Raw genomic sequence first — 25,849 nt, 5'->3', positions numbered from 1 at the left:
GAAAAATCGCTAAACATAAAATCAATACTATTAATTTTACCTCGAACACTATTTGAAAAACGATATTTTAGAGTATCACGCTGTCTTTAACCTTAGCGACAGGTAGGGGGGCCCACAAAAGATCTTCACCTGGGGTCCCCCTTCAGGATGTGGGGTCAATGTTTTGGTGTATAAATTGTTATACGTGTGGTATGCCGCGGAATTCTGGAAAGACCTTTAGTGTGCCGTGGGTGGGAAAAGGTTGCGGAGCACTGCCCTAATGGACACTATACCTCCCTCAACTATACGGCTTTTCGCCTTTCGTCTTTAGGCCTGATATGAAAATTCCACTTTAGGACCAACATTCATCCGATATTGTTCTCCTAAAACAATAATAAGTCATGGATATCTGTATCATAAAATTCAACAAATAAGATGATACAATAACTCATATTTCGTACAAGGAATGAACACCCTGCTTCAAATTAATCCAATAAAGAATTCGTTTATTTTTATAACGGATTAACTAATGAATGGAATTTTAATTAAAAATAATGAGATTTGAGATTTAAGTAAATGATCCCAAGAATGTATCTTGGCCGTAAAGCGATGTATTAATTATTATTGTGATGTCTCACGACGATACGGAAAAATCAGTGTCATAAAAACCACTAAAAAAAAGAGTCGTTAAAATGCTGATATGACAGAGGATGCTCTGCTTTCCATGGACGGCCAGACGTACTGTCCCTATTCTTGAACAGCTTGGCATCAAAGAACTACTTGTAAACATGTGTCAATAAATTAGTTTTACCGAAATAACCCCTCTCCCCAAATAACATTCAACCCATTCTCTCATTCCTCACCGTAGTCGACCGGAGACAGAGGGCGGTTTGTTAGTCAGTGATGAATTTGTATAAAGAGTCAAATAAAAATTGTAACATCCATTTCTTTTAATTTTATTCATCTGCGCATGTATTCTATACACAAGACTGCTATCGAGGGTAGTTTTGTATCGAAGTATTATCAGCTATGTTGTAGGAAAGTATCGAATTATTAACACTTATTGTAACAATTACAATAATTTAGTTATAATTGTTACAATAAGTACTATGTTTTACTAACAACACCTCTCTTGGCTGTGATAAATTTCAGAGCGATATAGACAGTTTTCACAGTTCAGACGGTTAACTTATTGTAACAATTATAATACTTTGATACAAACATGGAAAACTACCCTCGATAGCAGTCTTGTGTATAGAATAGATGCGCTGCAATGACATTAATATGAACGACGCATCTGGAAAGAAAAATGACACTCACTTTTTTGTCGGGTCTGCCAAATGGCATAATCTGTTCTAACGCCATTACAACAAAGGTGATATTGCTATAAATTCCTGATGCTTTGTGTCGGTCTGCCGAATGGTTCGGTTCGAACGGGTTCGGTCAAATGATGATTGTCACTAGAAACACTGTTCTAACGCCATTACAATAAAGGTGATATTGCTATAAATTCTCGATGCGTGATGTCGCATTATGGAAATTGCGTGACGTCTACCTATACATGTGCGAATGTCACTATGCGTGAATTTATTTGCTAACTACTGTATTGAGTGAGTTGTCCATTAATAATGTCATTGATGCGCTGGAACTGAATACATGTCAACTAGATACGGAGGATTTCCGCCAAAAGCAAAAGGTTGGGAATCACTGACAGAAACATGGTAAAAAATTTAATCTTCCCATACTGATACGCAATAACGTAATTATTTTTTTTTTGACAATATTTGATTAACTATTATCTATATCAGAAAATAGAAAAGATTTTAAAACATAAACAATAATAAATTGTATTATGTATTTGTACAGGGAGTCAAGGCAACTAGTATGTCATAATAAAAAATATTCATAGTAAGATTACAAAGTAATTGTTTTTCAAACAAAATTTTGAAAAATAGCAAACATTGATTGCAAGTTTTCCTCAATGGGATGGCGTCTTATTATGTGTTTAGACATTCCTGTGTCAGATATCTAATTTACACATACAAGCGATACAATGCGATGGCACAATGACAAATTACGTAGATCGCAGGACTTGCGGCATGGATTTTAGGGGTTGCAACGCTAGTGTGAGCTTCTAGCAGGGCCTTAAAGCATACATTTTTTCTTGATGACCACATAAGTAAAACCTCATTAATAAGAACACGGATAAAATCGAAATTCATAATACAAAATGAAGTCCTGACGTAAAAATATTCAATAAATCGTAATAAAGTACGTTATTTCATAAGTCAGTCATTATAAATTGTGTGACCATTTAGTGAGGCAATACCAATAGTGTGGCAATTTTATGACCCACATCAGTGACACAACTGCACTCCTCTCAAAGGAAAAACAATAACTCACATGTTTCAGGGCTGTGGGCATTTAATTGTTAATTGTTTATTGGATTTTCACATAGTTTTAATAGAGAACCAATGCCAAACAAGTGTTGACAAGTTGGAAAAATAAAAAATATTTCATATTTTTTATAATTGCCTATAAGCTGGTGGTAAATACCTAATTTGCAGATTTTAATTTGAAAGAAATGTTTCGAAAATTTGGTAGACACATCTATGATCATAATCGAAATTATTAATGAAAATCAAAATATTTTTTTCGATTTTTGGTCCCATGGAATTCGTATTAACAAGGTTTTACTGTGGCTATTTTTAATGAACAGTTTTGAGACATTGGGAAGTTAAGATCATACAGTTCTGCGATCGTCATTGTGTCATTCAGGTTTCAATTTACACATTACTGCTATAAAACTGTTTGGGATAAAATACAATGAAAAAATGAAAATTGAAATGGGTTTTGAATATTTATCATGCATAAAAGAAATCTGTGTTCATATTTATATAACGAGAATATCGTTATATATGGTCAAAGTCTTCATTTTTAATTTCAACAGTCACAGCGCACGTGTTTGTAACAAACAATCCTTCATTCAGTATCAGATGAAACTTCCGAGGTGGCTGACGATTCATCGCCGCTCGCCGACTTCATTTCACCGTCTTCATCTGGGCTATCTTTTTCCGAATCGCCGTTGTCCTGCTGTGAACGGCCGCTTCTCTCGCTGCCGGAGTCGTTTGAGAAAATATCTAGTGCCATTTTTATTGGTGTGCTGGTTATCATGTCTTTCTTGGTCTCCCGGACGAGGTCTTTCAGTGACGACGTGAGGAGTTTGTCTTGCTTCCGAGAGGCTTTATAGTCTTCTTCGATTTTGTCCAGTTTGATTTTCTCGTCGGCCAGTTTTCTTTCTTTTGATGACATTTCCGGTGCATGACTGTAAAAAATATGTTATTATAAAACACAGCAAAACTATTGACAATCGTATTAATATCAGTCAGTTGAATTTACCTAAATTTAATATAACATCTCGGACAAGAAGCCTATAAGCATACTATATCGATGATAATACAGTTTTTGCAGGACCAAGCATAAGATACTTTCGGGTATCTGACTATTATTTACAAAGGTGACTTTCCATTGTGCGTAATGTGTGCACATCTTGAATCATGACAGGAGAGGAACTGGTAGAAAAGAGGCATAAAGCAGAAAGACCACAAAAGAAACTAATATAAGAAAGTTGCGACCAACAGGAATTCCTGGAAACACCACGTATTCTCCTTGTGTTCCAAACAAGGAGCGTACATGGACTTACAAGAAGCTGTACTGCTCAGAATAATGTCTAATTTTCTCAGATTTTGATGAAAGTGCCAGAGATTCAAATTTTCTCATTAGACATTTACTATGTGAAAAAGTGACTTGAAACCCGGTGATTTTTTAATATCTTACTAAGGTTCCAACTCATAGCTTCAAACCAGAAACGAACTGCAAAACCTTTTTTTTTTTAAACTAGCGCGTTAAAATGATCCTATAGCGCTTGTACACATGCGTGGATTTGCTTGCAGCAATGGTGTGTATTTAAACTATCACAATAATAACTGCTTACACAAAAAAGTGCTCACTAACTCGTTCTTCATTCTTCAAGAGTAAGCGTAACCCGATGTTGTTATTTTATAGTACTATTTGACAGGTAGTGAAAATTGTTTATAACCTCAAAATGAGTATCTGCACAGTGTAGTTCATTTTTTTACTGGCAGGTTCCCCACTATCATTTAGCTGCGCAGGCGCAAATATCGAACAAATCCAACTGTCACGTGAAAATTTAGAAACTTCCAAACTTTTTTGATTCATACATGCAATCTTGCAACTGCATGATAATACATATTGTTTACATGTGCATTTTCTTGTTATGGCTGCGATAATAGATACGTGCTGTCAGCAGTAAATCCATGCACGTGTGAACGGGGCATTACTCCCCACTTAATTTGTCATAGTATCTTAAAAATCTATGTTTACGGCCATGCGGTGCAGCATAACCATTGGTTTTGGACCCTGGCGCCGGGCTATCATACAAGTAGATACCATAAAATGTTCTAAATTATGGTAGAAAATAAATTTTTAATACAAATAAAAACATTTAGAAATTAATCACTCAGAGCTGAACCGAAATGAAAAAAAAAAACAGTTCGAAGCCCACTTACGCTACGGATGATTTCCTACTGCTGTCTTTGTGTGACTTGCTTTTACTGCGCGACGGTGACCTGGAAATAGAAAAACAACACAATTTACCAACAAAATAATATATCGAATTGTGAAATAAGATAATTTATTTCATTGGATCAACCATGGCTGACGAAGGTGTATTCAAAATCTTTCCAGGCTAAGTTCAGCCAGTTTCTTATTTGAAGAAGATTAATAGTTAACAATGTAAGCGCCAAAGTAGGCTATACTGCCACCTTGTGAGAATCAACGAAACCTGGGGGGTGTATTGCTGGCTCCAAGGGCAGTCGTACTGAGAGCGATGGGAAAGCATTGAAGAGCAAGTGAGTAATAACACAGAAAAAAATAAATATCGCATTAACATTTAGTGTGGTCACAAGTAGGGATTCCAATCCTGGGATCCCAAATCCTTATGGATACCTATGAATCCCGGTATTGATAAACATAATCCCCAAACTTTCGGGATTGATTTTTTTATCAATTTTTATGGAAAATAAAATAAAAACGAAAATATAACAGAAAAAATACTTTTAATAACAAATAACTACATTATAAATAAACTGAGTTTGAATGAAGTTTGAATTATACCCATGTGTAAGTTGCCGATTCATTTTATTTTTTCACATAAATTAATAAAAATGAGAAAGATTGGAAAAAACAAAGTTTCGCACTATTAACAAAGTAATTCCACCATGATCTCATAAGTTTTACGGCAGTTTCATATTTGGCTAACTAATTAGATTTATGAAGCGGAAAGGCCATAAAAGTACACCATGATTTTCTTTACTATTTTAAGTTCGCTAACCCATTCTTTACTATCAGAAACAGCAATCTCTTATTAAATTCACATTATTATTTATATTACAATATTATTTACTCCATTAAAATTATGTATTTCCAAGATTGAACGTATACAATATTATCAATAAATGTCTTAAATAGTATAAATTATACTAGATTTATTTTCGACCGATTTTATCAATGTTATTTCTAAATACAATTTTTTTATATTAACAATGGAAAAAAATGGCAATCCCGGGACCAGTCCCGGGATTGTCAAATTGTAATCCCAAAATCCCGGGATCAGAATTTTGGCTCGGGATTGGATTCCCTAGTCACCAGCCTTTTGACTAAAAACAATCAATATATTTGGCGAGCCAAATGATGTTTGCGGTGGCCCTAGTATTATAGTGCGTAAAGCTCTGGTCTTTTATCCGAGGGCTCCGGGTTTGATTCCCGATGAGGTCACAATATATTTATGTGATTTGTACGATGCTTGTGATTGTTTCACTTATATAACTAACTACACTACTATCGTGGCCTGTTGTAGTCTTAAAAAAGAATGTATATATATTTAATTTAAATTTATACATATATATGACTTTGGAAGATGTAAGATAACTGGCGAACTGGCGAGCAACAGGGATTCTTGGAAGCGCTATGTGATGTCTATATGCTCGAGAGGAGCTGATATGATCAAATTAGAAGGGGCAAAAAAAGGTAGGAAAACTATGGTTTATACCTTTTATCTCTGGAGTGTTTCCTCTTGGATTTTTTGGAATATTTGCTGCGGCTGGAAGTGTGATGCTTTCTGGATCGGTGTGACGAAGATCTGTCTCTCGACGTCTCGTCCCAGACATCCTCCTTACCGCTGCCTTCACTGCCCGAAGAATGGGAGTTTTCTTTTCTTTCCCGTTTACTTCTTTTCGACTTCCTGCTGCTGTGTCTGTCTCTCCTTCGATATTTGTCTTCATCGCCCTTTTTGCTCTGCAGAGTGTTGAGTGTTTTAACCTGCAATTTGAAATTTGTTTTTTTTATTGGGTCTACAATTCGGTGTGGATCTTGGCCGCTGCCCGAAAGAGGTTTCTTAACAGATTATTTTGTTTTTTTAGAGAAACAGTAGTTATCCACATGTTCAGCATAGTGGGTCTATGCTTTGGATCCATTGAAAAACAACATGTACCAGATGAGGATTGAATTAGGCATATGAAATTAATATAGTTGTTATCATTGGCGAAGGGTGGAGGTTGGCTAAAGATCCATCATAAATAGTGCACACTAAACTTTGTCAGTCATACTTATTTGTTTTCATTGAAATAAGACTACAAGTTACAGATGGTGTCGGTTAGTTTTTAAAATTCAATCAAACCCTTAGAAAACCAAGCCATAATAGATTATAGTAAAAAAATACTCATTTATCTATAAAATATCTAAATATCTTATAGATAGAATATTTTTTTTCTATTGTTGTTTGGTTTAGGCAGGGCTTAATGAATTTAAAAAAATGAACCAACAATATGTGCAATATGTATTCTTAATCGAATGAAAACAAAAAAAAGTGTGCACAGTTTTGTCGTATCGCCCAAAATAAACCAAAACTATTATGGTTTCATTTAGGCAGGGTTTAATTGATTTTCAAATCTAATTTATACCATCTGTGAACGGTAGTCTTAGTTCAATAAAAACAAATACATATGACTAGCAAAGTTTAGTGTACACTATTTATCGCAGATCTTAACAACCTACCTCCACCCTTCGCTACTGGTTGCTATGATGATACAGTAAAACTCCATTAATACGAACACAGTAAGTCGAAATTTTGCGAAAATTCATAATTCGTAATTCATAATTTTTTTTTCAATTTTCTATCACTGTACTGTAATATGTAATTATTCTTACCATGGCACTGGCCAAAGTGTAGTGTTGTTTGACAGGCGCGGTAGCGGTATCTTTCAGTGATGATAAAAATGCGGCAGCCCGTTTTTTCCGTTCCGTCTGAATCCTGTTCCTCTCCGAGTGGCCACTGCTGTGCTTATCTGTAAAATCAAATTTTTTAGTCAATTTACATAAATAAAATAATGACCATTTGTTAAATGCATAGTAGAAACAGTGCAATATGAATCTTTCCATCTGTATACACGTAACACTCATTCATTACGACCCCGGCAAGTGTGATTCTGTTGTATCGTAAATGATTTTTAATATTTTTTTGTCCCACACCTGTTTTGACATGTGCCACATGCCAGGAATCAGGCATGTACAACCTTTCTTGATTCGCTCAAGGACACTGAATGTTATTTTTCAGTTTATAACTTTTATTTTATGCATGACATTTATTATGTTATTTGGTTTACATATTAATACAATGCGTTTTATTAAATTTTTTAAAATCCCCTATTCATCGCTACTGTGCCTAAAATATATCCCCCGATATCAACCTGTATATTGAAATCACATTGCAAAAAACTAATGACATCTATAAATTGTTTTTCAATGATAACCAAATGAGAAGCCGTGTCCAGAAACTTGTACGTATGAAGTTTGCCGTATCACACTTCACCGTGAAATGTTGTATCGGAAATATATTGCCGTATATTAAAGACCGTCCAACCTCTTTGGGTCGTATAGAACTGACATAAAATTCATGTCTAAATAAAACACGGTTCTTGTCGGTTTACACTTTACAGGAAGCCAGCAGCAAACAATTTTTTAAAATAGCCGTTATATTGGATTATTTGTTGGGTTAGGTTAGGTTTTCATTCTTGAATTCATGAACTTTGCCAAAATCAGCTATGAAAGTTGAATTAATGTTCATATTGAATCTAATAAAATTGGAGACCTTATAGTATATGGTCATCTCTTTCCGATAAGAAAGCTCATGGCGAACTGTGCCACGGTGAAATTTTTTTACATACAATTTACATGTAACCATGAGAAGGACGATACAAAGTTATGCTGCGATCGTCCCAAGGATAGGCGTACTTACGCTCTCACCGTATGATGCTGAAAATTGTGTAGTTAGCTCACGTAGAAAATGGATCGCGATAGCCGATCGACCCAACTGGGGCTCAAACAGACTTGACTAACATTCCCATTTCAACAAATATCGAGGATGTGAATGAGATCCTACGATTCGACCCTTAACCTTTTTACTGCCGGTAGGCGTATGTATGGCGGTACCTTGCACGCCAAGAATTTTATTGCAAAAATAGAAAAAAATAAATCAATTTACGTTTCAAGTGGTAAAAACGAATTCTGTTTCAATTCTGAGTATGTGACGACATTCCCAATATAATATATGTCTTCGTGTGTTCAACATTTTTGTATGTTTAAAATAATTGATTTACCCCCCGTTTCCCGTTTAAAGGGACGTCCAAAGACGTCATTTTTGTATGAGCGGCGTTCCGTTCACGGAAAAGTCGGACGTCTGAAGACGTCATTGGCAGCCATCCGGTTAACCCGGCACCTGCCTCAAAAATCGTATGACGCACCATAACTACGCATGAATTTCATTATCGTCTTTGTTCTATACTAAAAAAAGCAATAAAAAATATGTCACAGCTCCAGTCGAGAACCCAAAGCCATTAAGATAATTTCGACACACTAAAAAACCGTAATAAATCAGTTATAATATCAGAAACACTCGAACAAACGAATGCTATCCAAATTTGAAAGAACTTACTGCAAGTCGCCATTTTGTAGCAAATAGTTAGAGCTCTGCGCGGTGTGTAATATTTCGACACTTGTGCATACGTTCCCACGAATCGAGCGTTACTAATTTTCAAGTGCATATCGATAAATCACATATTAATGTCTTCGGGTTGAGTCGTAAACAAATATAAAGGGGACCCTTTTAATATATTTAAACTACACAAACACTTCACTTATTGAATATTATTGATAAATTAACACGAACTCACATATTAAAAAAAAAAAACAAATACAATAATAAACCTATTTTAAAATTCTTTAGATGTGTGATATATTTTAAAGCAAGGTGACAGACATAACGCAACATCACACGTTGGGCACATATAGCGAGAGAGTTTTGTTTTTTTCGGATTTTTTTTAGAATTCCCGCATACGAAACATCTTCTAGGCTTATCGGTATTTTGTGTCGGTAAAATGTATTCTGGCAAATGTCCCGTTGCACTTTTGGGCAATAATCGTACGGGATTATCGCTAGTTGACGCTGTCGGCTTAGGCAGGGGTGCATTTGAAATTCTCACACAATATTTGTCCACTAGTTGTTTTATTACACAAGAGTTGAAAATCGCCCAATGTTTTTTTGTCAGATTTAATAAATTTAAATAAATATAAGTCGATCATGTGGAATGCGACCTTTTTATACCACTTGATCGATTTTCTCATACACGACAAGTTGCTAAGCATCATGTCAGACTTATCTACCGTACCCATATTTTTGTTATAATCTATAACACATTTTGGTTTTTCAATGTTTTCGCCAGTTCTATAGTTCACTTTTCCCGTTGGTCCAAATGATGCATCGTGGAGGGTGGATAGCATGTGAACATCCCTCCTATCGTGCCATTTCAGAGCCAAAAGTGGATTATTGTACTTAGCCTCGGTATCTCCCTTTTTCAGTTTGCTGAACTCTGGCATATCTTTACGATTTTTTCTCACTGTACCGCAAGCATTCGTTTTGTGAGAGTGAAGGTATTTAAAGAGCGCCGGACTCGAATACCAGTTATCACACCATAAGGTGTGACCTTTCCCAATATAGTCTTTCATTAGCGTTGTCACTACCGCACCGGAAATACCGAGATTTTCATTGTCTTGTATGTCAGTCCCTTCCCCACAATAAATTATAAAGTCAATAATATATCCTGTCATTACGTCACACATCACAAACATTTTTATTCCAAATCGATGTCTTTTGGAAGGAATGAATTGTTTAAAAATTAATCTACCCTTAAACACGATTATGCTCTCATCTATGCAAAGATTCTGATACGGTATCATCGTTTCCCTAAAAATTGTTCTTGTGTATTCTAACAGTAATCTAATTTTAGCTAGTCTATCATTTGAGGCGGTCACACTAGGATCAGAAAAATGAAGCATTTGTAAAATAAGTTGGTATCAATTTCTAGCCATTATTTTCCCAAAAATGTCTGCATGCAGGTAAGGATCGGTACTCCAATGTTCCTCTATCGACGTGTGCTTATTTCGAGTCATCAGCATTGATACGGCAAAAAATGTATACAACTCCGGCACTGACGTGTCTGTCCAATTGTGTGACCGCGATTTCGGTCCGAGGTCTCCCGCACTGTACGAATGGTTAAAAAATGTATTCGTTTGGTTCACTATTTCCGACATTATATTTTTATTCAAAAAATGTTCAAAGAAAAGACATTCGGGAGAGGATTCGTCCAAGTCGTTCGATGTCACGCCAGATCGACAATCATTGAATTCGTGAACTATTGGAATATACGGACCAGTTCTCCATGACCGCAAAAATTCAATTGGCTCGTCAGAGTCCGTATCGTCAACATCATGATCAGTCTCATGTTGTTCCAATTCCTCTTCCGACATGTCATAATCTGAGTCCAATTCCTCATTAGTACGCACATTTTCTTCCTCCATATTTACGCACTATAAAACTATGAAATGTTTTTAAAATGTTTAACTACAGTATTAAGAAACGCCAAATCACAGAAACCATTAAACTCACACACCATAGTTATTGATATCAGTATTAATTTTCACATTCACTAAAATGGAACACGGTAGACAGTACAAAAAGTATTTTAAAAATCAAAATAAAATCATACATTCAATAGTTAATCATGCCAGTTTTAATGTGATAAGTACACCAGACAGCAAAAAAAGTATTTATCAACGATTGCGGTAAATATTCAACTTGTATGCGATAAATACAATCCCGCGCAATGGCCCGCTCGGTTGAAAGTCTGTCGTATACTGCGCAGTCGCGGCGCGCAGTTCAAACTGATTTCTGTCGACCGGCAAAACTTGGCCGTACGAATTGGTTCGAAACTTTGGTGATTATTTTATATTTAGAAGCAATGCTTTTAAAATATGTCATAGGTGGCAGGAGAAGGACAAATCAGGCCAAATTTACGTGAAAAAATCAGTCCCGTATGATAAATATGGACGCGGTGGCATCGATTTATACACATGCGCATTGCGAATTTGGCCGATTTGTACAAGGTGTGTGACATCGGCGCCGGCCGGGTTAAAGGATCAATCACACCCAGTCCAATCGGTGTAGTTCAATTGAACCCCTGTCATAGTATAATCCGGAAAACTTCATTTTGAGACATGAGCATTTTAACACATGCTCGTGAGCACTCTAATACTTTTGGTGCTATCTGTTATTGAGAATAATAATTTTTGACATGTCATTCACTGAAAACTAACTACTTTATGCAAAGGGCTAATTTGTCTGATAGCCACAAGTCCACTCACCTTTTTTACCGGCATATTTCTCTTCTTCCATATCTTCCGTGAGATCGATATAATCGCCATAACCCGCCGGATCGAAATCTTCGATCGTGATAACGTCTGAGATCTCTTCAAGATGTTTCTTCTCTGTGCGCGACCGTCTCCTCTTCTTGTGATGCCTGCTGCTGCTGATGTACTCGTCAGAATCGTCCGAATTGCGAAGGGTCGAATCCCTTTTATCGGTACTCTTCCGTTTACTGAACGTTTCGACACTTTTAACATTCGATTCCTTCGCTATAGAATGTACGAACCCCATTTCTTTTGTTATTTGAGATGTTTCAATATCATTTGAATTCTGACTCAGACTAACAACTTTCATAATATCTTTATCTAGTTTCGGGGCATTAATTACTGCGTCGCTTCTATACTGTGCAGATTTACATTCTTCAATTTTGTTGTTTGTTTTATTTTCGTGCTGCGTGTTGTTTGTCGTTTCCTGGGCATTTGTTTGTGTTGTTGAATTCTTAGAGCTTTCTGCGGCGTCCGCGTTAGTTTCTTCATCCGAGCTCGACTCGTACGGTAAAGCAGGTTTTGGTAATATCGGTTCGGGCTCTTTGATCTTTTTGATTGAGAATGACACGGGAGCTGTAATAAAAAAACATCAATTATGAAAGTATGCCTGAGAACGGGTAATGCTATTGATTAAATTAGTGCCCTTGATGGATGAATGATAGAATGTCCACTTCCGATGCCAGTGCTCGCGGTTCGACTTCCACATCCAAACGAAAATCCACATTCGTGTTTGGATCCGGAGTACGGATTTAAGAAATTGAGTGTAAGATTAACAAGCCTTTCCTCATAAAAAATCTGCTAATAAGTAAAAATTGCCTCTTTTCCAGGTGCTATATCGACATGAACCTTTTGTGTTCCAGTGGTTAATATTTTAGATGGTTATACAATCAATTCGTATGACATACGTTCACCACTGATGGTATAAAGAAGCATTGCGAACGACTATTTACAGTGTCTAAATACTTCAAAAATTAAATATGTGACATTTCATACTACATACGTAGTTTTCAAACCACTGGTATAGTACATACAGTGGCGAAGGGTGGAGGTATGCTTTTAAGATCCAACATAAATAGAGCACACTGTCAGTCATACTTATTTGTTTTCATTCAACTAAGAAGTACTAGATATACTGGATAGTTGATTGTAGTCTATAAAATACTCACCAATAACTTTGGGTTTAACCTCCAACTTGGCCTTAGGAATGGCTGCATCAGAACTGCGACCCGAGCTTCCATCTTCGTTATCCTTACTCCCAGCATTCGGTCTATTAGCCCTCTCGTAGAAGGCCCTCTTGTGCCTGTAGTATGGATGGAAGTGGTGTACGGACTCTAAGAAGGAGAATCTCGGGTCCCCTTTCATCTTGACGATGCGCTCGAAATCGTCTCCGTTCTTGGCGACGTACGACGCCATCTTGTCGATGATCATCTGCTGGTCAGGGGGAGGCAGAGCGAGGGGGCGGCTCTGCGATGACAACGTTGTCGAATTGGATCCTGAATAAAAGATGGAATAACTTACTGTGGTATATTATATCACTAAACAATTCAATGTTCACCTTGACTCATACAAAATAGTTCAAATACAGTAGAAACTCACTAATCCAGCACATCACAAGTCTAGCACTCCAGTAATCAAACACGATCTGAAGATGTATAGTATAAATTATGGGAGAGTTTTTAAATAAGATTTTATTGTGAGATATCAATAGGGATTCTGTTTATTACTTTATGACAGTCAGATCATAAAACTTAAGAAACAAAATAACGCATCGAGAGTTCCTAAAGATTACCAATATTTTTATGATTAATTCTTCACCCTGTCACGCCCTAGCATTGGCGCATAGGACAAGCACAAGTTCGTGCCACTTTCCTCGGTCCATAGCCAACTCTCAAGCCTACTGCCATGCCAAACATCGCTTTTGTAGTACTGCTGCAGGTGAAGGACAGCCGGCCATGGCGATGGAACCCTTGAGGTTATCCCACAAGGGTACAGAGTGTCGAACTGTCTGGCGGCATCCGGAACACATGTCCCAGACACGTGAACTGTCTCTTCATAATTACTTCAATCACAGAGCTAATTAATTAGACGAACTTTAATGCATACATAAGCAACTACCTATTGAAAATTAGATATTTATTCTTTAATAGGTGTTCCATATTTCTCCACACTTGAAGTTTAAACTTTGTTACGGCCTCACCCAGAAGGCAACCTACTTCCCATTATTTTTGTTTTCCTGGCGGTATTACGCAACTGGCCTATGACAGGAATAGGTACAGCGATTCGGACGTCAACCTTTGATAGAAAACAGCACCAAAAGAAGAAACTATTCTCACCTGTACTCGATTCGGAATCCTCGTCACTGTCCGAATTATAATAGTGCGCCAACAGTCCTTTCGAGCTCTTCATCTTCTCAGGCCGCGGAGAGTTCGAATTGGAGTCCCAGCCGCCGTGAGACTTCGCAGAATCTGCATCCACCGTATCATTCTTAGATTCAACGGCATTCACACCGACGTAACCAAGGTCCGCACTCAAAACCGCCACTTTCGGGATTACTACATCGGTATCAACAGACTTCTTCGCGTATAATACGGGTCCCTTAGCGATTTCTGCATGCGGCGACATTGTATTATTGTAATACTCGGCTTGTTTGTTTTCAAAGAACGACACGAGGTTAGGTTTGTATTTCGTCGGCACCGGGAGTGGCAATGTTTCGGTTCCTGGCGGAGCTAAATCGTCGCTTTCCATCAAAGATGTGGAGTCGTCTTCGTCGTCTGCCGCCTGAGGCTTGGTGCCTTTGATTTGGCTGACTAGCATTGAGTAGGCGCAGTCCGCTGACGGTTTATAAGCGATGCTGGGAATCGAAGGTGCCTGTAAGTAGAAATAAGAAGTGCGATATAAACGTTTGTTTCTTTTACTCTCGAGTAAGTGAATCCAGAAAAGGTCAGTAATTTAACTGACATTTAAATAAAATTAATACTATTGACTGACGCTACTTGATTGACTTACAATAATTGGACATTTATATAATAATTGTAGAACTGAGGATTAAAATGATCTAAGGGTCAAGTTGAGTAAATCAACGTCAAAGTTAAATATGTGATTAATACATCTTTATTTTTATATTCAATATTGAATAGGTAGACACAAGATTTATGATTGTTAAATTCTTCTTATTGAAAAGATATAATTTTAAAATATCTCGGAAAACATACATATTAGAAAAAATCCAAGAAAAAAAAGTTAAGCTCGTTGAAGTTCGATGACTCGATGAACTCGAAGTTCCCACTTAGATGAAACCACTCACCCGAAAAGTGAAAGACATGAGTTTGAGTCCCACTCTGGCCAACTTTTTTTCTAAAATTTTTTCTCATATGAATGTTTCTGAGGTTTTTCTAAAATAAAGAATTCAATGTTGTTAAACCATCTGTATATTCAGTACAGAACAAAAAAAAAATAAGAAATTAGATACGTCGCTATTAATTTAATTATAACGTTTTATACACAGGAGTGCATGAATTGTAATCCAATGCAAAAATGCTAATAAATTTCAACAAATCTGAGATGTTATTAAATTAATACATTGGACGCTAAAGACTGATCATTACTGAAAGTAATGATTAGGTGGCCGTTCGATATAATTAGCATGCTATTTAAATAAGGTAATTAAAAAATAATTATCTAGTCAGCAGTCAATGTGTTTAAGAATGCCTCATTCGTTAATCTTGCGTGTTATCAAATATGCGCAGTTTCCTGTTTGTAATAAGACCAGTCCATTATGACGTCTCACATCAGGATGTAGCAGTCTAGATGAATATTTCAGGTATGATTCACACATGTGAATATGCGGCGGTCGCGAAGGGTAGAGGTAGGGTGTGGAGATCCTACATAAACAGTACACACTAAACTTAAGACATACTAATTTGTTTCCATTGAACTAAAATAAGAATACAAATTGCAGATGGATACAGTAGAACCTCGTTAATCAGAACACGGATAATTCTTAATTTGCCGTAATTCAAAATTTTTCACTAAAAAAAAGTCCCTTGAACATTATTTTCATATAAAACCATACCTTTAATTCAAATTTCGTGATTCGAATCCGAAGTCCTGGCATATAAAAATATTCAATAAATCATAATAAAGTACACTATTTCATGAGCCAGTCATTGAAAATTGTGACAGACTTTTCGTAAAACATGATAAATTACTTATTTTAAGAAGGTAATATAAATAATCTTGACATTTTATGATCCATTAACACACACGCCACCGGAAATTTGGTAGGCACATCTATGATCGTAAACGATATTGATGAAAATCAAAAAAAAAATATTTTAATATTTTTCCCCATACATTTCATAATTCGTAATTCGAATTTTTTTTTCGATTTTCGGTCCCGTGGAATTCGTATTAACGAGGTTTTACTGTATTGGTTAGTTTTTAAAATTCAATTAAACCTTACCCAACCAAACCATAATAGATAAAGAAAACATTCTTCTTTCTATTATCGTTTGCTTAGGCAGGGTTTAGATGAATTTTAAAATCTAACCAACACAATCTGCAATTTGTATTCTCAGTTCAATAAAAACAAATAAGTATGAGAACTATTAAATGTAGCATCTTCACAGCCTACTTTCTCCGTTCGCCACCCATATGTGGATGTGTCGCACATCTATCAATTTATGATACAATAAAAATAAACTGCATTTGGTTGGCGTCACAGACAGATGGGCATGCGACACCTTCGCATCCCCCTTCGTAATATCTCTATGTCCGAAACGTCATAGAAATATTTACCCAGACTGCTACTTCCAGCCATTTTCGATTGTCTGGCCATCGTAATAGACGGCAGGGAGGTTTAAGTCAGTATTTTAAAATGGCGGTAAATTATACATTATTATATCATTAAAATTTGTGTAAATGTTGCGAATTGAATACCAATTCGATGCAGATTTTTCTTAAACATCCTCTTTCGAGATAAATTACCCTAAAGCAAATCTGAGAGAAAATGTGAAAATATTCAAACTGGTCAAACGGTACAATCAAAATCATTCAAAAGAATGAAGTGGTTCTTGAGACGACTGATCCAATAAACAACTGGCCCTGGAAAAGACAAGGAGAGGTAAGTGAAACATACTGAAATGAGACATTATTTATTCAATACTAATGCGTCCAGACTAGAGGTTGTGATGAACAATTCTCGTCTCAAGAATTCTTGAGAAATCTTTGAGACTACAGTTGGCGCTCGGTAATCCGGCGTTCACCAATTCGGCACGTCCAATAGTCCGGCATTTTGCAACTCAGCTCTCTTGCTCTATAAACCAGCAGGTTTCACATTAAACTGCCGGATTACAGAGCGGAGGAGAGCCGTTCGCTCGGCAGTTCGGTGCCCGACCTTGACAGATAAACACGTGTTTGTTTGTTTCTCTCGTGCGTGAAAGCGTCACTTAAGCAAAATGGCGGAAAAAAAACGTAAACACAAAACCCTGAGTATAACAAAAAAGATGGAAATTTTAAATTAAATTATTTCCTATAGAAATCCGGCATTTCCGACAACATTTTCCAGTATAGGTGTAAAAATATGGGTGCCGGATTACCGAGCGCCTACTTTACTTGATTCTCTTTTCTCGACATTTTTTTAATGATATATTGACTCGTGTAAATTGAATATTCAATCCGATCTATAAAACATAAATACGAAGAGGAAACTAAAAATGAGAGCAGTCAGTTGATGATTGATTTTTATTTGGTCGTCGGTTATGATCCCACACCGAGAAAACATTGGAAAACATGCAAGCAAGTCACAAAATATTTCTTCTTAGTTTTTGGAAAGTACGCTTGCCTAATACTACAAGGTTCTATGTGTTCGTCCTTGAAAAAACAAATCCAACAATGAAGTAGTATCCTAAGCTGCCCCATTGTTACTTTTGTTTCTCCTAGGACAAACACTTAGAACCTTGTAGTTCTCCACTCGCGAGTAGTGTATGCACTACGATCGTCATTGATAACACATTAATCTCCCGTAACACTGTCAAATATTATTTCTCAAAAATTCTCGAAAAATCAACTAGTAAAACCCCGTTAATACAAACACAGTTTATTCAAAATTCGTCATAAATCAAAATATTTGCCAAAGTTTATAAAATCTATATAAGTATATATAGCGATTTCCACTTCTTCGATGAATGAATGATAATACTCATCACTGGTAATAATCTGATTGAAATTGTATCGGAAACCGCTTTACAGACCTACAAACTTATTTGAAGAATGGGATGGGGGAACCACTGTCGAAAACTACCCAATCAAGACTCATAACTAGACACCTGGAAATCTGACATTCAAATGAAATTTTCAAAATTGCGTCCTATGGTAGTACGTAGTTCCATTGTTGGCCATTCGACAGATAAGTTTATAGGTCTGTACTGTTTTTTTGCCACACATTTTGTATTTCGTAATTAAATTTTTTTTCTCTTGTTGATCCCGTTGATTTCGAATTAACGAGGTTTTACTGTACCAATCTCGAATTCTCGATCAAGTAATCACAAGCTCTAATCCAAACGAGTCAAACAGGCGTGACCCAATAGCAGTAGCGAAAAATGCCTATCGAAAAGGCAATGTGAAGCTTAGGTCACGGAATATATCAGGAGCAACTTAGGTTGCAACGCACTTATGTGTGCTTAATGAATTTATTTGTAAAAAGCTCATAAGTAGAAAAACCAAAGAAACAAAAGCGATTGAGAGATCTGAGATCACTATGTGATAAGGCAATTTTTGTTGTTAGAAATTGGCATTTGTGGCAACCATGTCTGACTGCCTGTGGACCCAAAAGCTTAACTGACTGAGCAACTCGAATCTTCCCTTTCGGTACATATTTTGGCAAGTCTATTCCAAAAACACAGATGAGAGAGAGAGACAGTGGACTCAAAAATTCGCATTTTAGATAACTATTTTGAATGAAGAATAATAAGTAAAATATTGGAGCTATCAAGGTAATATAATAAAATAGTGTTATTGGGTATTATAGAGTTACATAAAGTAAAACTTTGGTTATCCAGACCTTATTAGTTTAAAATATTTAGAAAATTAATACCATCGGGAAATGATGAAATTTGAATTTAAATTCTAATTGATTTCAGTTTTGTACTATTCCATTTGAGTCGTTTTCTGCGACCCCGGTTTCACCTTTCGGCATCTTCAGGCACTAAGCGCACTCACCAATGGTAAATGCGTACTGACAACTTTACTTAGTGGGTAATAAGGTTTTTATCTTCTTTCATTGTATAAATTTATTAGATAAGCAAGAATTAACTGTATTCCATGTCAAGTGTGCATTAAATTTACCATTGGTCAGTGCGCATGTAAATGAAGACGCCGAAAGGCGAAACCCGGGTCAAAAATTTTATTGGTAAAAACAAGTGAATATTTCATAAAAAGCAATTCATATAAAAGAAAAATATATTTTTAATTATTTTTTTCGATTATCCGGATCTATCGTTACTATCTTCATCCCCGATTAGTCTGGATAATCGAGGTTCTGGTGTAGTTAGAATAGATCTGCAGGATATTCCCGGAGGACGTGGTTAGCATCCTACGATCCACAGCCAAAGAGACAGAGCCAAACAATGCAAATTGTAAAGTAAAAATAATATTAAAAAAAAAAAAACAATACAATACCACTCCTTTGACGCTGTCCACGTGAGCGTTTCTAAATTTTAAGAAAAGAATACTTTTGCTAAAACATCATGATTAAATTACAGGTTATCGTAATAGTCTTTTGGAATGTAATGAATATAGAGGCAAAAACCTACCGATTCGACGGATACCGGTGCCAAGCTTGGGTGAAGGTAATGATCATCTTCTTGGTGCTTTTCTGAAAGAGACAAAAAAATGACTGATTAATTAATTGATCTATACTATGCATTACTTTGTTGATGAACTATTAAAACCATCAATGTGACAAAGTTCCTATAAACAGGAACGCAAGAAGGGATGTCCAAAAAGAGTTTGACCGTTGCCTTTCCCGGAGAAAACAAATTAAGCACGGAAGGTCTTTTCCTTTGGGGGTGAGAGGAATGGAAGCTACCTTCATGAGCATGTGTAAATTTTTCCGCCTGGAGTGATCGAATGTTGGTGATAGTCAGTCCGTGATACGAAACTATAAACTTCAATGGTAGTGCTAGTTATTGCTCATACTTCGAATGCAATAAGGCATGGTTTCCCAAACTATGGGTCGCGAGCAAATATTGAGTGGGCCCTCGCCACTGTATACATGAATTATAAAAAATATTAATAAAAAAAATAATACTTTTATTATTGAAAACCAAGTGCAGCCTAAGATGAACGTACTGTATGAAATTTCCAGTCATTTATCACTGTTAATAAATAACTTTGACGACTATTTTGGGGAAGAGATGAAAAAGTTTGATTCGTTGCGTTGGATTTGTAACCCATTTCAAGACGACTTACCAACTAGTATGTCAACAAAAGCAAGTGAAGAACTCATTGATTTATCAAAAGATACGTCACTGAAAATAGTTTCAATCGTAAACAGTTAACGAAATTCTGGCTCTCAGTTGCTGATAATTATCCTTGCCTGTTCGATGAAGCTATGAAAGTCCTCCTCTTCTTTACTACCTCATATCTATGTGAGGTCGGATTTTCGGCTATGGTTAACATTAAAACTAAATACCGAAATAAATTGGATATATCAAACTCACTGCGATTAAAAGTAACTAAAGTTGAAGTTGATGCTAAAACTGTAATGAAAAAAAATAAGAAACAAATACATCCTTTCCCATTGAAATAACTTTGTAAAAAAACCTTGCAGGTGTAGGTATTTAAGTAATATTTTTTTTTATTTAAGTTGTGTTTCTTATTTCAACAGTTTTTCATTCATATTGGTAATACTTATAAAAAATATTTTTTTTATTTCAATTAGAACAAATAAGACAGCATTAAATAGTTCCACGACTTGCCACTAGGGAATCTGAGCATTACCAATATTTATGCCCTCTTTTCTCTAAGACAGCTAAGAAGTGGGTCCCAAGATTGGAAATTTTTGTTAGATGGGTCGGAACCCAGTCAACTTTGGGAGCCACTGCAGTAAGGTAATAAACCTCAGAATAATGATATATAGAGAGGGCCTATTTTTGGCAGAATGAAGCCGCATTTTTAGCATATAACGCATAGTAGAACAACGATTTTATTATTTTCAACTTAACTATGAAACGTTATAACATCGTGTTGCTTCTCAGCACGACTACCAAATTCAAACACAACATAGTTAACCATATTATGTTGTACTAAATTAATTAAAAATAGTTACCTCTCAGTATAACCATATGTTCAATTAAAATAACTAAAAATAATTACCACTAACTTTATATTTCACACAAAAACAATAAATTTCAGCAACATGTGCTCACAGTTTTTAAATGCATGTAATCAGCCGAATCAATTTTTCCCGGCGATGTTTTCAAATTTTTAAAATTCAGCCGAAGACATTCTATCTTACTCTAACGCATAGAGCGGAGATATAAGCGTGCCGAATGCTTACTCACTCACACTTACGGTTCGTTTTTATTCAGATCTTGTAATAAACTGTTTATAATTTGAACGAAATATGCAATCGAAAATTTAAATTAAATAAATAACTAGCACTACATTGTAATTCGCAATTCAGTGCCACGGCCTGAATATAGTCGGCCTTGTCCTGTGAGTGAAGGGGGTAGATTTGAGAAACAGCATTGCCATGAGAGTAGTTCCAGTAGGCTTTTAACAAGCTGAAATGACGTGGTCATTGAATGTGTGTAAACTTTAGACACGCAGGACCATCGTGGAGGTACTCAGTCGCCTTTATGACACTGTGAGGTGTAAGTTATCGCATCTGTCACATCTGATTTAGACTTTCTTAACCAGTAGCACTACTGTTATATGTCAGCAGCCTCCCTACTGTTTGTACTCCAAGCTGAATGGCTCTCAACAGGAGGCCTATTTGAGTCACGAAAAGACATTAAGTTGAGTATATATGTGCGTGGCAGCTACAAAAACTACATGTCGTAAGTTATAGTCATACCTTCTTCTTTGGCGGGTTCCTCCTCGGGTCTGAATCTGCCCTCCCTGATGGCTGAGAGTACCAGGCTGTAGTATGCGTGCAGGGGGCACTCGAGTGAGAGAAAATCAAAGTGGGGATTCCCAGCCTGCTTGGCCTTCAACAGGATCTCCATCTGGGCGCCTTGCCCAGAGATGAACAAAGCTGTCTTCTCGATGATGGCGTTCAATTTCTTCGTTTGAGGCTGAAAATTTTCATTCACATCATTTTATTTATTCAGTAATATTGTGTCATAATTCGTCAATATTGTGTCAATTTGTTTTTGAAACACTATTTCACTGTATAAAATTGTATGTTTTTTGTTTTAAAAATTTTATTTTTCTGTATTAAATTGTACTTAAGTATGTTTTGATTTAATTTTTTCTGTTATTATTATTATTATATTCTATATTCTCTTCTTCTCTCTTGTGAGGGTAATATTTGAGATGTATGGAAACAAAAGCGGAAGTTTTTAAAAACCGTTTTTGTTTCGAGACACCTCATTTGTTATAATGTAAATATCATGTGTACGTCTTGAATTTAGATTTGTTATGTCCACAATGTTTTGTATTCTTAAATAAATAAATAAACATAAGAAAGCGGATTCCGAGAATTCAAATTGAGCATTGTTCTTGTTAAATCAGTATAAATTTACTTCAATTCAATGAAAATAAGAAGAATGAAATCAGTGTCTCACCAATAGCATTCCATCAGGAACATCAATCCGCACCGGTATAAAAGGTTCATCGTCTTCATCTTTAGTGGCAGTGATGTCATTTTCAACGGCTCCCACGGCACTCTTGGCGGGATTGTTATCGCCATCATAGTTGAATCCGACTTGTCCGTAAGACGCACCTCTCGCCATATGAAGTCTTTTCAACTCTTCCTCTGAAATAAACAATAAATTCCTTTCTTCAGACTTCAGAAATCATACATTACAAACTCTCAGAAAATGATTTGACACTGTAACATTCTATATATGAGGCGTCTAATTACAAAAAGCGACAAGTCCACAATTCAATATTTTCGGGAAACAACGTTTTTATGTTTCTAGCTTCAATTATTTGTTTTAGCGTGAGATTTTTTTTCCCGTTGTATTCTATGTCGAAATTAGAACCAAATGGCAATTTGTTTCAGCCGATAAACTCTTAAATGTAATAAATATAGGCAAAATAAAATTGGACTTAGCGCTACTTGTACCTCACTTTTTAATTTATCCCGCATAAGGCACATATTTCCGTGGCACTGTCATAAGTTTACCAGATGCTACAGCATGGGAGACGCCCTTTTCAATATTAAACGTTCCCTTATTGGTTGACTTAAACACGTGCGAAATCAACCAAGCTTTAAAGAATAAGAAAAACGGACTTGGCGCTTTTTGTAATAAATTGAGACTTAAAATATTTTTTTCGTAGGGTTATGTCGCGTTTTGGAATTTATAGATCAATACCTATCGTGTAAAATTATACAAAGAATACGTGCGTATTTTTTTCTCAATTTTCACCAAGTGTGGACTTATCGCTTTTTGGAATAAGACACCTCATATTGAATATACACATTAAAAAAATTCATTTTTCAATTACAATTACGAATTCTGCTGGATTCGCGCCAGCATGATTTTCCAATTAAGCTACGGGTATCTTAGTTAATTACGACGATCTTAACTAATAGTTGTTACATGAATTGCTTATCGAATCCTAATTGGAAAACCATACTGGCGCGGATCCAGCGGATACAGGTTCAAGTTCCGTCGGGTGTCGTATTTTTTTTTTCTTTCTACAAAATGATTTTTTAATTTGTGTATATGCATGAGATGTTTTCAAATCATGTTTATTCTATATTAATTTTGTTTGATGAATTAATGTTTTCGACAACCCCCACACCCCCTTTGGGCATGACTCATAATATATGGAAAACCTCTAAACAGATATCAAATAAATATAGTTACATGATATCGTCACGTTCTGGCAGAAGACACTAATTCGAAAAAATGAGTAGTTGAGTATTGAGTTAGTTATACCAAAATGTTCCTTATTTCAAACTTTACAGTCTGGAAACCTTCTTAATAAATAAACAGTCTTTATTTTAAAGTCATCCTTTTTACGATTACTTAATAAACTCACATGATAGACCATTTCAAACATTTTAACAACTTCAAAGTCAAATTACTCAAAACTAGTATTCTCCAGTTAGTGTGTTCTGCCAGAACAGAGACGATATGTTGTTTATTTCTTGCGTAGAGTATACGATTAGGAATATTTAAAAAATGGTTGCGTGTGCTATTATTCCTACTTTCCTCAACTGACCTCTATACATTTCTTCTTCATCTTCATCACAGTGCAAGGCTCGATAGCGTTCCTCATCACAAAGACGTTCTGCACGCTGCTCTTCGGAAGTCAGCTGTTGCCAACCGATGGCGCAGTGGGCTCCAGCCTCCGCCGCAGCCAGGTCCCGTGCCACCAGCGCGCCGCGACCATCATACCTAGCGCCGCACAATACAGAAACAATGATTAGACAAATCACGGTTGCAAGGAAAAGTTTTATAAAAAAGTGTCGGGTATTAGTATATTTCTTGCATGTCTTCTTAAACCTAACTGAAAGTAGTAGTCGGATAATAATTTATTAACTGCTTAAAAGTAACCACCCAATAAAAATCAAGGTATTAAACCTTTTTTTTTTAAATCTTAGATAAATATTTATTTTACAAGCAACATTTAATAATAATTATTTGTACTCATTAGCCATATAATATTAATTTGTCGTAATATTCTAAATTCAAAAAAGCTATTTTTTCATCTGTAACATTTAAATTGAAAAGAATGTAATGATAATGTAAATATTTCGCCCAAGTATCATAAAGATTTATATAGTGTGAAATTGAATAACGACTAGCTTGTGGTCACTTGCATATTAATTTAATCATAATATTACTGTTAAATAATTAATAATAGTATTCCCACAGCTATTCTATCAACATTACAATTTTGTTATTCCTAATTTAAAAAATAAAAGTATGGTATTCTTTTGTTGGTAGGCTGTGATGAAAACGACGTTTGACGTTCGTAATTTCTCTGAAACCAAACAAAAGATTTGTTTTTCTTTGCATACATACAAACCTGGTGGAAATATCATACTTGACGTGTGTTTGTTCATGGGCGCGATGTCGTGAGCTGCGGCCGGTCTTCAGATACAACACGATGACATATTAACGAATTCGCAATCTGTGAAAATCTCAAGCAAACTCATGTCTCATTACAACGAATAAAATGTCAATTTAGCACTTTCGAATCGCCCCGCCGCAATGGAAATCGACAGTTATTATTTAGAAATAATCATAGTTGTCGCACCTGTCTATTTTCAACGTTTCATCCCCCATCCATGGTATGAGGTGTTTGCCTTGATCGATTGACAAAGCTTTTTCGTCGTCCCTAAACAATTTGCACGAATATCCAAACACCAGAAGGTCCTCTATTTTTTCCGGCACATCATTTCTGCGCAATATCCCCGATTCACTGCTGCCAGTGCCCCATTTTAAAGACATTTTTACTATTTTTATGTACCGCAAATTTATGCACGACTCCGTATCAACATGACAGTTGTGTTATGTTGTCATATAGATAAAAACGGAATGATTAAATATTGCGAAAAAATTCCCAAATACTTGTGATCATGTCTATTTTCTTTCATCGATAAATAATAATTCTGGCTGAACATATTATCATTTTTTAAATTACTTATAATATTAGAATATTGTTTAATAATATTGATTGCATCTATCGTCTTCACGAATTACAAAAACATGGTACCTATATATAGTTGAAAAAACATCACTTTACGTACTATAAATCCTCTATATTATGAATTTGAGTTTTATTGTACACAGTTGAATTGAAT

The 25,849-nt window shown here is 35.8% G+C and overlaps 1 protein-coding gene across 2 annotated transcripts; it reads right to left on the bottom strand.

Annotated features, from left to right (window-relative positions):
• Positions 1–1,755: 1,755 nt before the first annotated feature.
• su(w[a]) (suppressor of white-apricot) lies at positions 1,756–25,560 on the bottom strand. 2 transcript variants are annotated; one of them, XM_085950899.1, is made up of 12 exons: positions 25,072–25,560; positions 24,262–24,437; positions 22,653–22,843; positions 21,941–22,160; positions 19,674–19,735; positions 14,196–14,730; positions 13,029–13,355; positions 11,815–12,435; positions 7,267–7,403; positions 6,110–6,378; positions 4,569–4,628; positions 1,756–3,304 (listed from the first exon to the last, which is right to left on the bottom strand). In XM_085950899.1, exons 2-12 carry the CDS (start codon positions 24,269–24,271, stop codon positions 2,962–2,964), a joined length of 2,775 nt encoding a protein of 924 aa, XP_085807025.1. In that variant the 5' UTR covers positions 24,272–24,437; positions 25,072–25,560; the 3' UTR covers positions 1,756–2,961. The 2 variants fall into 2 exon arrangements, with proteins under 2 accessions (XP_085807025.1, XP_085807024.1); XM_085950898.1 differs by having other exon boundaries at positions 25,303–25,560.
• Positions 25,561–25,849: the final 289 nt, after the last annotated feature.

Source organism: Rhyacophila brunnea, unplaced genomic scaffold (genome assembly GCF_057557595.1).
Source record: "Rhyacophila brunnea isolate RB1 unplaced genomic scaffold, BYU_Rbru_1.0 scaffold_23, whole genome shotgun sequence".
Classification (NCBI taxonomy): domain Eukaryota; kingdom Metazoa; phylum Arthropoda; class Insecta; order Trichoptera; family Rhyacophilidae; genus Rhyacophila; species Rhyacophila brunnea.
Note: the sequence above shows the minus strand (reverse complement) of the source record. Positions and strands in the feature narration are given on the sequence as shown.